Here is a 17495-nt window from a genome sequence, read left to right as displayed (position 1 = left end):
AATCCCAAATATATAAAAAAACCGAATAATCTACATGATTGCATAAGACGAGCAAACTAATGAACAAATATGCTCATCAGTTACAAGCCAATCGACAATAAGCACTAAAATATACCAAAGCAAAACAAATAACACTCCTCTTAAGTAGTAATTGATACGCAAAACAAAACACTACTCTCAAGAAGTCATTATATGATTTGCATGGTCTATTATTTCTTCATATAACTAAATTCATATAGATATATATGAAGGCGCTGATCAATTGGCTGATGGAGGCTTATAGGGTGGCTTGTGGTAGGGTGGTGGTTCCTTCTCTCCATGAGTTGGTGGCTTGTGCTTAGGTGGCTCCTTCTCGCCCTTGCGACCGTGGCCAGGGAAATACGGTTTCTTGGGTGGTTGCTTCTCTCCCTTGCCACCATATCCTGGGAAATTAGGTGTTTGGGGTGGTTCCTTCTCTCCCTTGCCACCATGTCCTGGGAAATTAGGTGTTTGGCGTGGTTCCTTCTCTCCCTTGCCACCATGTCCTGGGAAATTAGGTGTTTGGGGTGGTTCCTTCTCTCCCTTGCCACCATGTCCTGGGAAATTAGGCGTTTGGGGTGGTTCCTTCTCTCCCTTGCCACCGTGTCCTGGGAAATTAGGCTTGTGTGAGTCCTCAACTTCCTCCTCCAACTTGTGTCCATGCGGTGGCTTGTGTTCCGGCGGTTGTTTCTCACCCTTGCCACCGTGTCCTGGGAAATGAGGCTTCTGGGGTGGTTGCTTCTCTCCCTTTCCACCATGTCTTGGGAAGTTGGGCTTGTGTGAGTCGTCAACCTCCTCTACCAACATGTGTCCGTGTGGTGGTTTGTGTTTTGGTGATTTATTTTCTGGTGGCATATGCTCATTTTTGGGAGGATCGTGATGGTTATCAGCAAGTGAGGAAGTGATGAAAAGAACGATTCCAAGAAGGAACAACACAGCTAAGTATTTGGAAGACATTTTCGAGTTTGTGGAAAACTAATAAGATTGAGTGACCTTTTATAGGGAACGAGGAAGCTAGCCATCGTCATCACTTATGCAAGCCTCATTTCTCTTTTATATCACTGCTACTGAACTCGTTCATCCACACATGCCCATGCACATGAAAGAAATTTCGTTTGAGATCTTTTCATGGTTGCTTTTTTCAAAGTTAATGTGAAAAGGACCACCTGAAATTCCCTTTAAGTTGAAAAGTTTTACAATTTTGGCAGAGGTCAAGGAATCTCCTCCTCCTCTTTGTAGACTTCTTTCCTTCTCTTTTACGATTTTAAAGAAAATTTCAGTGGAACCGGGAACTTCTTTCATTCTTTATTATGAACATTGAATTATCAATTAAAAATGTTCCTATTTCTTTCAAAAAGGCGTTATGTTCCTGGTTCTTTCGTAATAAATCTCCAAGTTAATCTTAATCTCTACACCGATTAATTAACTTTTCGAAGTACTCATGTACATCTATTTAGGCTGAAAGTTGTGATAGGGTTTGATTAACTGTACACTTATAGCAAAATAGAAAAACAGAAATTTTAGAAGTAACCCAACTATTTTTTCATGGTTTAATTAAGATCCCTTTTAATTTACATTAATAGGACTAATTATAGATCAAATCAAATCACTAAAACAAATAGTCAATTGTCAATTACAAATCTGAAATGAAAATATGAAATGGTTCTGAGTGTCTCCACTCAGCTTGTTAAGTTCCACTTGAATAATGAACTGAAATCCCTTCCATTGTTGATCTTGTACTCCCTTCAAAAACCTGTTAGAATATCGTATCCCATGATTTGAATCACAAAGCTAACCTACAAAGGGAAAAACAAAGAGAAGCAACACTATAATTTTAGAGCCAAACAGAAAGAATAACATTCATGTCCACTTGCTCAGCTTAAAGGGACGGGTATAAATCTTAGTGTGGACACATCAAAATGTTTACACAAAAATCAACAATGTGTAAACATATAAGAAAAATGTGTACACATCAAAGTCATACATATATACAAATATGCTAAAGAGATTCCTAAAAGAAGGGAAAAGAGTTACATGATATAATATATAGTAGCTTTTGTTGAATAACGCAGGTGAAGGTTTAGTATGCATTTGAGACTTTTGTCCACAAACTTAAAGAGTATACGCATGTGAAGTTACAATATTAGTTGTATTGCTCTAATTTAGTGATTATAATTAGCTCTAGACTCTAATTTAATTATTTTAATTAGCTCTAGTTTAGTGAATGTAATTAGTTTTAATTTAGAATATTGATTTTATTTCTTATTGTGTATATTTCTTTAAACTATAAATATTGGGTTGTATGTTGATGTAAATACACAATAAAGACATACAATTTATTACTAGGGGTATCAAAGACCCTAGTTAAGGTACAAAAAAAATTGATGTTAAATATGGGGAATGTCTTGAAGAATGAGATTGCAAAAACCACCAAATCATTATGTAGTTTTAAAATACATCAATTCCTGCAATTTATGAAGAATTGTTTATTAGGAATATGCAAAGGAAATTTAGGACATGTTTAAAAAGTGTCATGTAACAATTATTTGACTTTTTGATATCACCTTCGTATGATGGTTATTATGTATTTTAAGTTAAGTATACATTTGATCTCATCTCTCGAGCAGGGTTGATAGATAATAAGATCACTTCTAGACGATTTCAGTCTAATATTCATCTCACTCTAATAGATGGTAGTATTCTTTCTGATGCTACGCACTACAAATAGTTGGTTGACAATTTGGTCTATCTTACTATCACTAGACTTGATATTGTTCATCACCACACCAAAAAGTTAGTTAGTAGTTTGGTCTATTTTTATAGGCATTTGAACAAATGTCGTTAAATGTTGTATCACTATAAGTTTTAGTGGCAATTATTTGCAATATGGGCATAAGAACAAAATAATTGCTGCTAAAACTTAATCATAACAGTGACAATTATTTATGGCATTTACAATTGCCACTAAAACCTCAAAAATATCATCTTTTCATTAAATAATATTTTTACAATGACAATTACAATTGCCACAAAAATTCCAAATAATTTAATCAATAAATTAATGTGACATTTATAATAGTCTAAATTTTTTTTTTGTCATTAATATATGTTTATTCCATTTTTAATTATTCACCTTGAAAAAAAAAAGATTAAAAAAATTTGATGTTAGAAGAATATAATTAAAACAAATTAGTTCAGACTATAACCCAAAAATTTCAAAATAAAAAACCACATATCAATTTAAAACAATATCAAGTATATCAAAAAGCATAAATATCATTAAAATATAGAAATTTAGATCTACCTAAGGTTAAAAAAACAATTAGAAAAGAAAAAAAAATTAAAATCAAACAAAAATTAATAAAATAAAAATAAAAAGAAGAGCTATCAAACAAGTTACCAGCAACGTCTACCAACAAGCCAGTTGATTTAATGTGCAAAGGAAAACAAATATTAAAGATGCTGTAAAACCACAACATTACCCCAAAATAAAAAAGATAATAGAAATAATCTCAATTAGTAGAAGAAATATATTAAAATACAGAAATATTATATAAAATTGAAACTCAAACTTGAAAAAAAAAAAAAACAAAGTTTAACCAATTGAAACTTATACAAAACCCTAAAACTTGTGAAAACAATCAAACTTATAAAATAAAAAAAGTAAAATTTTTTATTAAAATTAATCGAAAACCAGTTGAATAAATCTTAACAAAATATCATTTTTAATATAATAAATTACTAGATTAATAAAAGAAATTAAACTTTGCTTGGAATCCCTCAATGTTCTTCTTGAAGCAATAACGTTTCTCCCTCATGCAATTTCTCTTAAAAAACCAAGAAAGCAATAATTTTCTTCTTAAAACAATATCTCTTAATAAATCAAATCAAAACCTTATCTCTATTGACCTTATCTCTATTATTCAATGATAATTATAAAAAATACAGACAGACAGAAATATATGTCAATGTATTATTTAGGCAAAAATATATTTCAATATACCATTTTACAATTAATATAATAAGAAAGTATTTTTGTAGTGGTAATTATTATAAATATTATAATAAATTATTATGATTTTTAGTGACTTTTAATATGAATGTTATAACAAAAATACCAGTAAATATTTTTATAACGTCAATTATAATAAATGTCACAATAAGTTATTAATTTTTTGATTTATCATATTTTTTAGTGGTTTTTCATCAAATGCCACAAAAAAATTATTAATAAATATTATAGTGAATGTTGTTCATATTGTTAGTCAGCTTATATCTCACTCTACTCATTATGCAAACATTCTTCACATCCTTCATTATGTTAAAGGAACTATCTTTAATAGTTTACACTTTGCAACTCATTCTTCCTTATAGTTACATGCTTATTCAAATGTTGATAGGGTCGAGGATCCAACTGATAAGTGTTCTACTACTGGATTTTGTTTTCTTTTAGGTGACTCTTTGATTTCTTGATGAAATAAGAAACAAACAATAGTTTTCGACTCTAGTATCATAGTAGAATATAAAGTTATTGCATATACTATTGATAAGCTTCTTTAGCTTCGTGGTTGTTAAGGGATATGGGTGTTGTTCACACTGGTTTCGTTACTCTTTATTGTGACCACCAAAGTGCAATTAAACTTGCCCACAATGATATCTTTCATTAGTGCACCAACCACATCAAGACCAATTGTCATTTCATTTGACAAGGCACTATAACACTACAATTTGTTTCCTTCACTAATCAAATCGTTGACATTTTCATTAAAACTCATTCACCAGGTCATTTTTTAGAATTGGTATCTAAACACAAAATTGTTTTAGTGCAACCGTTTTGAGTTTGAGAAGATGTTACAATGTTAGTTGTATTACTCTAATTTCGACTCTAATTTAATAATCAATAAAACTATGTACACAATTTTATGTACGATAATGATATAATATCATGTGACTGAGTATTATTTTATTTTTAATTTAAAATTATTCAATCATGTGGTGATATGTTCACGTTTATGCACATAACATTACTCTTTAATGATTATAATTAGCTCTAGACTCTAATTTAGTTATAGTAATTAGCTCTAATTTAGAATATTAATTTTTTTTTGTAGACATTTCTCTATATTATAAATATTGGATTATATATACACAATAAAAACATACAATTTCTTTCTTATTCAATCTCCGATACCAAAATTATCAATTTTAATTGAAATGGACTTAATTGTCTACTAATGAATTTTTAGAGTTCTTATACGATAAATAGATATTTGGAATGGGAGAAGCAGAGAAAAGTTTTGTATTAAATCAGAATTGTTTTGAAAATACAATAACTCCCCACCTTCTATATTGTCTTGGACCTTAAAGAAAAAGATTTAAAATAATAGTCACAACTAATAAATCCATTGAATCACCTACTTTTACTCATCTGCTCATCCCGTTTGATACATCACCATCTATATTTTCTTTAAACTCGTAGCTTGACCTCTTGGATTTTAATCAAACTTTTTTATTTCTAAATTTACTTTAAGTTAAATCATTTTCCACCCACCCAAGGAATCTTTAATCCTTTGTTAACTAATGCAATTATGTAAGCCACAAAATTTTGTCCAGATAACTCATAGGCCTTTGAAACAGTCCACTGTAAAATTCGGAATACATATATATATACATATATATAAAAGCATGAATACGTAATATATATTTATACATAAAAGCATGAATACGTAAGTAGGAGGGCACCCGCACATTATATCTCATCCGGCTACAAGACAAGATCTTTAAGGTCTTTCATTAATAATATTTATAAAAAAGAAGTTCCAAATTTTATACTGGACTGTTTCAAAGACCTATACGCTGTCTAGACAAAATTTTGTGGCTTACATAATTGCATTAGTTAAGAGATCGACATATATATATATATATATATATATATATATATATATATATATATATATATATATATATATATATATATATATATATATATATATATATATATATATATATATATATATATATATATATGACAATTCTAATTACCATGACGGTAAAAGCACTAGTGCAAGAGGTAGGAAGAAAAAAATTTTATCCTTCCACCTTTATTATCTTTCTTAATAACCATAGAAATCTGCTTTGAGTTAATCAATATAATTTACTTCTCTAGTCAGTTTTGTATATAGTATGATAGCTTGTGAATTGCAAAATTTTTGTAAGAGTTCAGTGATTGGACGTACCAGGAAAAAGGGATTTTATTTTTAAGTTATAATTAGTTTATTTCAATTGATTCAATCAGCGGGAACTATGGAAAACCGTAGACTATCTACAGGCATTTTTAGAATTTAATTATCCTGTGACTAAGCGTGCAGATTGGCTGAAAACATGCAAATGTCAGTCTAGCTATATATTTTCTCCACTTCACACAAAGAAAGAAGACTTGCTAAATTATTTGGTGGTTCCGTCACTTATTAGGTGAAAAGGCTATTTGTGCACTTCAACTCCGCTAAGTAAATGGTGACATGTCGTAATCGGTCCATTGAAAGGACAAATCAGTCACATGAGTAGATACACATGCTAATATGAACAAAAGGAGCAAATCAGTAACATGAGTAGATACACATGCTAATATGAACAAAAGGAACCTAACTACGTAGGCTTAATTTATTTTAGTGAACAAAATCCGAACAGAAGGAAGACCGCCTTATCGGTAGTATAACATATATTATAGAACGTTTCACGTGGGCAAACCACATGTGAATGAATCAAATTGGTCTTCAGAAAGGGGTCCAGAATTCGTCATCACACATGTCATTGTGCAATATCTGTCAGTAGAAATTCTTACAAAAAACAAACTTGGGTCCATACAGTTGAGATATTAGACTTTTGGTTTAATTGTCTGTTTCCTTGTCATGATTTCTTAACATACGAAAAGAAGCTACTAGAGATTAATATTAAAAAAAAAGAATTAATAAAGATAAAGAAATCTTTAGAATTAGGAGAAGTTCATATTATAAGAAAAGACTTTGATTGTAAACATATTTTCTTTCATTATTACATTGAGAGATGGCATTTTATGCAGTATAATTAAAGAGATGATGAAGTAGAATATTTGGATTATAAGGAGCCCATTACATACATACATACATACATACATACATATATACATATATATATATTTATTTATTTGATAATAATACAAAAAAAAAATCTTTTCATTTTTGCCTTGTTATAAAATTCCTTGCTGCATAATGGAGCTAAACCTGAAATCGAAGATCAATGCAAGGAAACATCTCCTTTGAATGTGGCGAAAAGACTTGCTAATTACGTGATTTTCGACCTTAATTTTCTTGTCCAAAATTTTTGTCTGGAAATGGTTGCCCTGACTAGGGTATCTGAATGCAAACAACAGTATGTCAGATTGACCTTTCCTTTTTTCATTTTCTTTTTATTTTTTGGATAGATTTCTTTTTTGAAAATTATATATTTTTGGCCAAAAAATTGTTTCCACCCAAATTTTAATTCATTATCAAACTTTCTCTTATTAAGTTTTAAAAAACCAAATATCCATTTGTTAATCTATACTATTGAAATATTCACTAATTAAAAAAACTTATTATTTAACCTATAATATTAAAAAAATAAAATTTTATCTCCTTTTCTTACTTAAACTTTAAAAACTACTTAACTTATATTTTAAAAATTAACTTTTGCCCCACAAGGTTTCCTTGTGAAAAGCACCATTCCAAGAAGGAACAACACAGCCAAGTGTTTGGAAGACATTTTCAAAGCATGTGGATAACTTAGAAGATTGAGTATCCTTTTATTGGACACGAGGGAGGTAGCCATCGTCATCACTTATGTAAGCCTCATTTGTCTTTTATATCACTGGTACTGAACTAGTTCGTCCAAACATGCCCATGCACATGTGATAATTTTCTTCTGAGATCTTTTCCAGTTGATTTTTAAAAAGATAATGTGAAAGGACCAATTGAAATTCCCTTTAAGTTGAAAACTTTTACTATTTGGCAGAGGTCGAGGAATCTCCTCCTCCCCGATGTAGACTTCTTTCCTTCTCTTTCACCTTTTTTAAAGTAACTTTCGTTCGAATCGAAAACTTCTTCCATTGTTTTCCATAAGCCTTGAATTGTCCACTTTGGTTAACTTTCCAAAATTGGATTATGTTTTTATTATTAGACTAGAGTTTGATTTATTCAATATGATTAATACAATCTCAAAAGAGTGGTCGGACTCAATTTTAAAATAAATAAATAAATTCTTTCAATTTAATTTAAAATTCTATGCTAATGAACTTTGAAGTGTCCATACATCTCTTTGATTTCCAAGTGAAAGGATTGGATATTTTCTGGTTAGACCACTAGGTTTTCTTAAACTTATATAATGTATTTATAAATTAAGAGGTTTTACACCAACATCTAGCATCTACAGCAAGACAAGGTGTGATTACAATTAATAAAGAGATGAAAATGTTAATCTAATAAAGACTTTTTCCCATTCAATTTTCATGACATAGATGTATAATCTATATATGTCATTTAATAATTCTGCTAATTTCTCGATTTCATATCTAGGATGATGACTTCAATTTTCACGAAATTACATGAAGCAGAATATTTTGAAAATCATGCAATGAGGCTAGTACAGACGGTGCCCCCGTCAAATTATAGGTGGGAAATATTTTAATGAATGAGACTTAAAGTAAAGAGGGCTATTACATTTCAAATTGGCATGTTCAATGTATATATATATGCGCACACACACACCAATATTTTGAAAGTTTGTTTATGCTGTTCCATGTTAGAAGTAGGAAACGACAAAGAAGGCAATGCATGTTCAGCTGCCTATTATACGGATGCTATATGAAATCAATATGACGATGTTATTAGGAATGAAATGCAGCAAAGTGAAGGTTTAAATAACAATAAAATGCAGAAAGAATAAGAAAAAAATTAACTAAGTTGCAATTTCTCATCCTCAATTGACATATGCGATCTTAAGTTTTGTTCAAGATAATTTATGATAATAACTGTAAGAATTGGTTAATCAACTTTTTAATCTACTATAATGAGAATAATTAGAGGTGTACATATGGATTGAACATAAAAAAAAAAATTTAGCTTGGTCTAATTTGTTATTCAAAAGTTTGTATCTTTGGTTATATTAATAACAACTTTGAGAAAATGTTCCAATATAGCATGAACAGAGTTTTATAAAGGACATCTCTTGAAAATGACTTGATTTTAGAGAATTGTTGTTGCAGGAACACTAGATTTTCTTGAGAGCTATTTTGTCTAAGGATAAGTTTATTGAATTCGAAATGCTGGATGGTAGTATTATTGAGTTGAACATCTCATTTGTTATTTATGTTACAAAGGTCTAAGTTATGGCTTTCCATACAAAGCTTATGTGATACTAAGGTGCCAATGCTAGCTAGTTGTATGAAGTTGGACATCCAATTTGCTATTTGTGTTACAAAAACTGCTTTTTTCTTATCCTTATTATAGATTGGTTGTTATAATTATAACAAATGACATTTAGAAGTATTGTTTCGACAAAGAGGAGTTTTAATATATAATAAAAATGTTTAAAATCTAAAGGCTCATTGGGCCTTTCTTGACCCTCTTGTATTATCATATAATAATTACTAAACAAAATTTTATAACTAATCATACCTTGAAAGATGCTTGTTTGCATGTTTACTAACGGTCATAAAGTATTTCAACTTTAGTTTAACTCGTCACCATCACTATAAAAGAAATTAATTTAATAAATGTGAATTAGAGAATCAATTAGACAAATTCATTGAGTGAATCAAGGACTACACATTGAGAGTAGCCATAAATTGAGGATAAACTACATATTTTCAAATGATATTATGATGTAAATCAGGACACGCTTTGAAACAGTGTGCAAGGAGAGAGAGTGGACTACTTGAGGTTAAAGGATATCTTCACTCTAAAAATAAGAAGTGTTTTGCAAGGGGACACTTCCACAACGTAAGTTGTTTGCCTTTGACAATTTAAACTCCACATCTTGAAAGATACCTACATGATAAGTTTCAACCTTTTAATAACATGAACCATTAGTAGGTTATGTCAATAATATGTACAAAGAAATGACAATGTGAGGTTTTCATTGCCATCCTTTTACAGGGAGTCTTAGGAAGGATGCTTTGCCTAGGGTTACTAGGTCATGGACTTTGTTTGTCTTCTAGAAGACATTTGGGGAGCGGTGCATGCATCAAGATTGACTATACCTTAGTATTTTTAGTAGGGGTTCTACTACTAGCATTAAACTATTTTGTAATTTTTTGTTACCAACTTATGTTCATAATTTGAAGTCTTGCACATGAAAAACTATGATAACAATGGTTAGCATTGACTAATCAACTTTGTAATCCACTCTAATAAGAATAATTAGAGGTGGGCGAATTTGACACAAGAAAGTTTTTAAATTTGTTCAACTCACTACTCATGAACTCATGTCCATGCGATTATCACTACAAAAAGAAAAACTGACATTAGTAAATAGAAAATAACGAGTAGATAAATATTTTATCATTATAAATATTATTTTCATAATTTTAGTGACAATTATCTATACTTTCGTTGAAGCTAAATTAATTTATAACTTTTACAAGAGGAAAATGGTTGTTATAAATCTATTTCCGTCATAAAAAAATTTTAATGACTAGAAAAATCTCATCATTGTCTGTTGTTATAGCTTCCCATATTAAAAGTATTAATGACGAGAATACTTTTAAAACTTTTTAATGACGAAAAATGGATTTTTAACAAATATTTTCACAAGAAGTCATAAATTTATTTATTTTTCTTAATAGTATAAATAATTGATAATTAAAATTATAAAAATTACACTTATAACCACTAGGTATTTATCTATTTTTTATTTTTCTCTCGCTAATGTTAGTTTTTTGTGTAATGTATGTTATTAACAACTCTAAAAAAGCGTTCTAATAGAACATGCACGAAAGGTTACAAGCCATGAGAAGGATTTGATTTGAAGAATTGCCAAAGAAGGATAACTATATTTTTTTGGGAGCTATCTCACTTAAGATAAAGTTTTTTTTTTTTTTAACGAGACATCCTACCTGAATTAGATCGTCACATTGGACTAAAATTAACCATATTGAATAGAACAAACTCCGAATCTAGTAACCAATTTCATAACTACTGAATTAGATAAGTGAATAATTTGATCTTGATATATTATTAGAAGAGAGTTGAACTCATATTCTCAAAAAAAGTTTATCTAGTCTAAAGTGTCAAATGCTTGTTACATATAACTAGCTAAACATCTGAATTGTTATTCATATGACTAAGATCTTTCTTTCTTGTTTTCCTCTTTAAGCCATACTTTATACTTATGTGTTAACAGGAGAGTTACAGTAACAAAACTGTCCAAATTCATTCAAGGAGTTTTCATGCAACAAAAATGTTTAAAACTTAAAAGGCTCACTGGACCTTTCTTGATCCTCTCTTATAATCACATCAGTTTTAACAATTACTAAACAAAATTTTGTAAGTGGTAACGCCTGGAAAGATACTTGTATGCAGTTTAACTAACAGCCATAAAATATTTCAACTTATGCTTAACGCAAGTGACCATCACTTCAAAAGAAATTAATTTAATAAGGGAAAAAGACTATATCCCACCCAAGTTTTAGCCCAATCTCAAAAGTATATCCATACCTGATGAAAAACCTAAACACCTATTCATCTCTAAATAGCCATTAAGTTTTCTGATAAATGTAGGGGTAAAACTATTATTTTACTATTTATATTCAAGTTATATAACTTTATTTATTTTTCCCCTTCGATTTTAAAAATTAACTTTTACACCCATACCTGAACTTTGAAAAGTGACTTTCACCCAATCAAATCCCTAATTTTTTTCACTCATCCTCTACCCACTGACAACGACGTGGCTGGAGAGAGAGTGACGAGACAATGCTCATCGACCTTCACTAGACGACGGAGCATCATCCATTCTCTGGACGACGCTTGTTGTCCAAAATGTACGACGAAGCATCATCTAGAATAGATGACTCTCCGTCATCTAGAATGGACGATGCTCGTCCTCCAGATCTAGACGACAATAGTCCTCCTTGGATGACAATCATCGTCCAGAGGTCGGCCTCTGGAAGAAAACTCCTCCGTCGAGGGTTGGCTTTCATCGGAGAAAGTGGTTGGATTTTGGGGGGAAAAAGTGAATTTTTTAAAAGTTAATTTAGGGGAAAAATATTAGTTTTCAAATTAAAGGGAGAAAATGAAATAAAATTTTAATTATTTTAATATTATTGATAAAATAGCGAATTTGCCCCTTAACCCTAACAAAAAATATGTGAGTATGTCCTAATAGATTAAATTTTAAGTGAGTGTTTGGACTTTTCATCATGAGTGAGTATATTTTTGAGATTAGACTAAAATTTGGGTGAGAAATGGTGCTTTTCCCATTTAATAATTGTCAACTAGAGCATCAATTGGACGGACATGACCAGGTAAACTTAAGTGACTAAATGTCATCCGTGAATTGTCAAAAACAGGCTTTAAATTTTCCAAGTACGGCATACCAATTTCATCGACCTTGTTAATTCCCATGATTATCTTTAGAAAGAGAAAGGAACTTAAGATAATGAATAATTAATGTCATCCGTGAATTCCAACATAACACTTTACTGTAACTCTAGTTCTCCAGTGCTTAGCCAAAAATTTGAAAACATATATAATAGTGAGCGTGAAAAATATATTTTGAGAATAAATTATATTTCTCACCCAATGTTTGGAGATATCACAGTTCTCACCTTTGAATTTTTAAATTTCAAATTTTCAGTCAAAACATAACTCATTAACAGAAAAGGGTTTTATCACAATATTAGGCATATAAATTACTCTATCATCCCAAATATTTTTTTTTAATATCTCATTTTGATCATAAAAGTGATCATCAACAATTTGATCAGATTTGACATGATTCGCATTAGCCTAGGTGCATCCTAATAATCCATTGTTGGCCAATTTTTTTTTTTTTTAATTTTGAAGAGTTAAATAACTTTTGTGCCTTTTTACAATTAGTTTCTACGAATGGACCTGTTTTGGGTAAGAGTTTGTAGTTTAACCGCTAAGGTGTCAGAATTGTGGTTTCCGCAAACATATTTGGATGAAAAATGATAATTTATTCTATTTTTAAATATATCTTTCCAATTTTTAATGAAATAAGAACGTTTAGTTTCAAAAGCTTGTCAAAATTCTTCATCATCGATAACAAAGCATGGAGTCCACGGTGAAAATGAATAATTTTTCTTTCGGTTTAGGCATGGAAGAGGAATCTGTCACTACTGACAATTAATATACTCAATGATAGCTGCCAATCTTGAATATTTAGCTAAATCTGCACCTGGGGCAGGTATGATATATTGTCCAAGTGGCTATTGCATGACATCTATCCACGACTTTCCTTTCTTTGTTTATCCATTGGCATGAACTAATACATTAATTTATAATACATCAGAATTTGTAACATGTAATAAGGTTTATACTATGTCGAAGTTACATTATTTGATAGCCAGCAGTTATTAGGTACATATTAAATTAATAATTAACGAACCAATTACTTACAAGTGACACTGCAAATCTTGGTGACGTAAATCTTGGACTTGGAGATAGCAATTTAGTTTACTAAACTAGGTCTTTGGACCGCACTTTGTGGATGATGAGGGGATTTTCTAATAAAGACGAAGAAGAGATAGAGATGGATAGAATTCTCATAGTTAGGGACAAGACGAGGATGAAAATGAGGATGATTAAAATCTCACAATCAGAAATGAGGATAAATGTATCTCTTACTCATCCACTTTTTAGCCCATCCCCTCATTGATGCTCAATATTAAACTGATGATATCTAAATTCGATGAAATCCAAATGAAGAGTCGAAACTCTTCTTTTGGATCTTCGTCGTCCAAATGAAGTCGGTTTTGTCTAGACAACAATGACGACTGTCCATACGAGGAGATCGGTCTCGACTGGACCATCATCATCATCTAGATGAAGCCAACTTAGTCTGAACGACAAAAATCCAAATGAAAAGTTTTGACTCTTCATTTGAATTTCATCTGGATTTTATCGAATTCAAACATTGTCAATCCGATATTAAACACTAGAGAGAGAGACGACATCGAGAGGGAGAGAGATCGGCCATCATTGGGTAGAAATTCGTCGGAGAAATTGGAAACCTTAGGTAGGGGAAAAATGTCACATTTCAAAACTTAATTTTAGAGAAAACTGTTAGTTTTTCAAATTAAAAAGGCAAAATGATATAAACTTTAAATATTATTGTTAAATAACGATTTTATCCTTAATCCTAACTTAATTTTGGGGATAAATTATTAATTTTTCAAATTATAGGTAGGTGTTTAAGTTTTTAAAAATTTGGATGGTGGGAGTTGGGATTTCACTATACCTTGGGTGGGAATAAGTCTTTTGGCCTTTTATGTATTTCCTAAACTTTTACATTTGAATTTCCCATAAATTTGTTGACTTCCTCGTCATCTCCATATCAGAAATGGGACAAGGACAAGAAAAGATTTTCCTTATAAAAATAAAGACAATTAGGCTAGTGAATATGATAGTGCACTCCATTTCCAGTGGCACTAACCAGTACCAATATAAGATAAGGAAGAAGCAAAATTGGACCAGATAATCACCACAATTCTAGCCAATGATAATATATTTATAAAACTATAAATATTTTTTTAAATATATAAATAAATATATACTTATATTTGTTATTAAATGGTTCAATGATTTTAAATTAAAATAAAATAATACAAAATTATATTATAATATATATAAATATATATGCAATATGACGTGTCGTTTTCTAAAGATCTTTCATAATCAATTCGGGAATTATCTTATATGGCGACAATGCACTATAGCTTTAGATTTAGTGAAAAGTTTGACAAACCTAACAATGGCTTTTCTCCGTTTCTCACCTTCGATACTGACCCTTTGACACCTTCTGGAAAAGAATTGGACTATACATATCACCTGATTCTTGTTCTTTGTATTGTATGAGTTGTAATCGACATTTGAAATCGTATTTTGAATGTTATTTTTCAAATAAAATTATATTATATTTTTAAAATTGGTATATTATCTTAAATAATATATTCTATAGAAATTAGACAGTAAATTTGGGAGAGTATATTAATATAATAATCTATAGAATATTAATCAACAAAAAAATTCTAAACTGTAAACCAATAATATGCGTGAATAAGTTGGTAATATATTTAAGTGACCTAAACCTAACTTTATCTCCTCTTCTTCCACCAACTTCAATACCATGCATGTCATTTTCCTCATGCATTTTGACATTTTTTAAACATTTATCTCGTGCTTCTCTTCAAATTCTCCCGCTAGTTACTTGGAATTCTTAGAGTTAAGATATATGAAAGCGAAGATAATCTGATATAATGTTTGTTTACATCCAAAAGCAAATACTAGTTCAGCAAGCAGTACTAACTGGAAATTTTACACAAATAGAGCCAAACGCATGCCCATTTTACATGGCTGAAAGCCAATTGATACAAACGATACATCCAGTAACTTACGTAGATGAACCAACAGAAGATACATGCATACATAGGTTGAGGACCATAATGACTAGTTCATAAAAAGGATGGATCATTAAAAGATCTTATTAATTTCTTACTACATGATACATTTATTAACCAAGGTAGATAGCTTGGTTTTCATGTCATCAGTTGGAAGTTGGAGGCTTGTGTGGTGGCTTCTTTGGAGGGGATTTATGGACAGGTGGCTCGTGTGAGTCCTCAATATTCTCGACAGGAGGGTAGTGGCCAGGTGGTGGCTTCTCACCCTTGCCCTTAGGAGGAGGCTTGTGGATTGGCTCGTGTTCAGGGATTGACTCCACTTCCTTAGATGCTTCATCAAAGGGAGTTGGCGGCTTGTGCTTCGGAGGAGGTGGCTTGTGTGTTGGTGGTGGCTTGTATGTGGGTGGCTTAACATCCAAGGTTTCTGCAGATTCCTCCTCCGTGGAAGGTGGTTTGTGACCAGGCGGTCTGTGACCGCCGGGTGGTTTGTGACCATCGGGTGGTTTGTGACCACCGGGTGGTTTTTGATCGGCCGAAGTGGGAGTGGTGAAAAGCACCACTCCAAGGAGCAACAAGGCAAGCAAGAAAAAAGTTTTACTCATCTTAATTAAGTTGATGTTTGCTGGGTGCAAAACTTGAGCAATTGCATGGCTTTTATAATGAGCTAAGCCCAATAAGAGAACAACACGTGTTGTTTTTCTTTTGTGGTATGTTGTTGAAGACCTAAATACTAAGATTGATAAATTTCTTCGCATGGATCCCGCACCCAGTTGAAAAGTTTGAATTTTTAGCAAGGGTTGAGATTAAGTATACTATGGGTCCCCTGCTTTCTCTGCACTAGTCAATTCCCATTTATCTTCTTCCTATGCTTTGATGAAAAAGAAAACAAGATAGAATATGTTAATACACAGAGTTGATATATATTATGTTGTTCTAGATACATAATACTGCAACAGCTCACTCAGATTCTTTTGATTATGGTAATTAATATCATAAGATATATGATGTGTATTTTAAAATGCATTAAAAGTTGATCTAATACAACATACGTATTATACAACATAATAAATATTGATAAAATTAACAATACGGATTGATAGACCAAATTGGGCAGTCAAATTCAAAAATGAGTTATCGAATTAAATCCAAATAAAACCGATTTTAAAAATTATTTTATTTAATTTAAATTTTTAAAATTTATCTTCACATAAAGTTATAAACGCGTCAAACTGTCAACAATACTTTACAGCAATTTTCTCTAAGCTTTCCAAATCCCTAATTCAAAAACTATGTTGTAGAAAGCACCAACCAAACCCAGTGCTACATAAGCATTAAAGATTCTACAAGTGATTAAGCAGTACAGTAAAGGTAAATTAATTTATCTTTTGCTTCGTATACATGTTATTTGCTTACAATAAGATAAAAAAATTATATTATATATGTTGAGTTAGTGACAACCCAACCCAACACATAAGAAAAGAAATATTTGCTTTTGTCTCATTCTTCAAGTTTTTAATAAAAGAATGAAAACTTGAATGATTGAGAGCAAAAGTTGAGTTCATTTCTAAATATGCTCTGAATGTAGCCGGTTTTGTGGTTGAAATTCGAAATAAGAGGCATATACGTAATTGACTATTTGTAAATTTAGCAGAGTGCTAATAATATGATATAGATGAGTAGTTTCAGCTGTAAAGTTTTCATCTCAACTTAAGTTCCATTTCTATGCGTGCTTTCTGGTGTAAGTTTTAGTGAGAAAACTGTGGTGAAATGGAAATTAGGCCATAGTTTCTGAAATTTGCAACTAGCTAGGCATGGACCCAAA

At 30.9% G+C, this 17495-nt stretch overlaps 2 protein-coding genes across 2 annotated transcripts; both read right to left on the bottom strand.

Annotated features, from left to right (window-relative positions):
- Nucleotides 1-258: 258 nt before the first annotated feature.
- On the bottom strand, nucleotides 259-975 carry LOC123211615 (early nodulin-75-like). Its single transcript, XM_044630411.1, has one exon. The coding sequence runs from the start codon at nucleotides 973-975 to the stop codon at nucleotides 259-261; it is 717 nt and encodes a 238-aa protein (XP_044486346.1).
- Nucleotides 976-15819: 14844 nt separating this feature from the next.
- LOC123211614 (proline-rich 33 kDa extensin-related protein-like) lies at nucleotides 15820-16275 on the bottom strand. The gene has a single exon (XM_044630410.1). The coding sequence runs from the start codon at nucleotides 16273-16275 to the stop codon at nucleotides 15820-15822; it is 456 nt and encodes a 151-aa protein (XP_044486345.1).
- Between the last annotated feature and the right edge of the window lie 1220 nt (nucleotides 16276-17495).

Source organism: Mangifera indica, chromosome 3 (genome assembly GCF_011075055.1).
Source record: "Mangifera indica cultivar Alphonso chromosome 3, CATAS_Mindica_2.1, whole genome shotgun sequence".
Lineage (NCBI taxonomy): Eukaryota > Viridiplantae > Streptophyta > Magnoliopsida > Sapindales > Anacardiaceae > Mangifera > Mangifera indica.
This window is presented reverse-complemented; position numbering and strand designations above follow the sequence as displayed.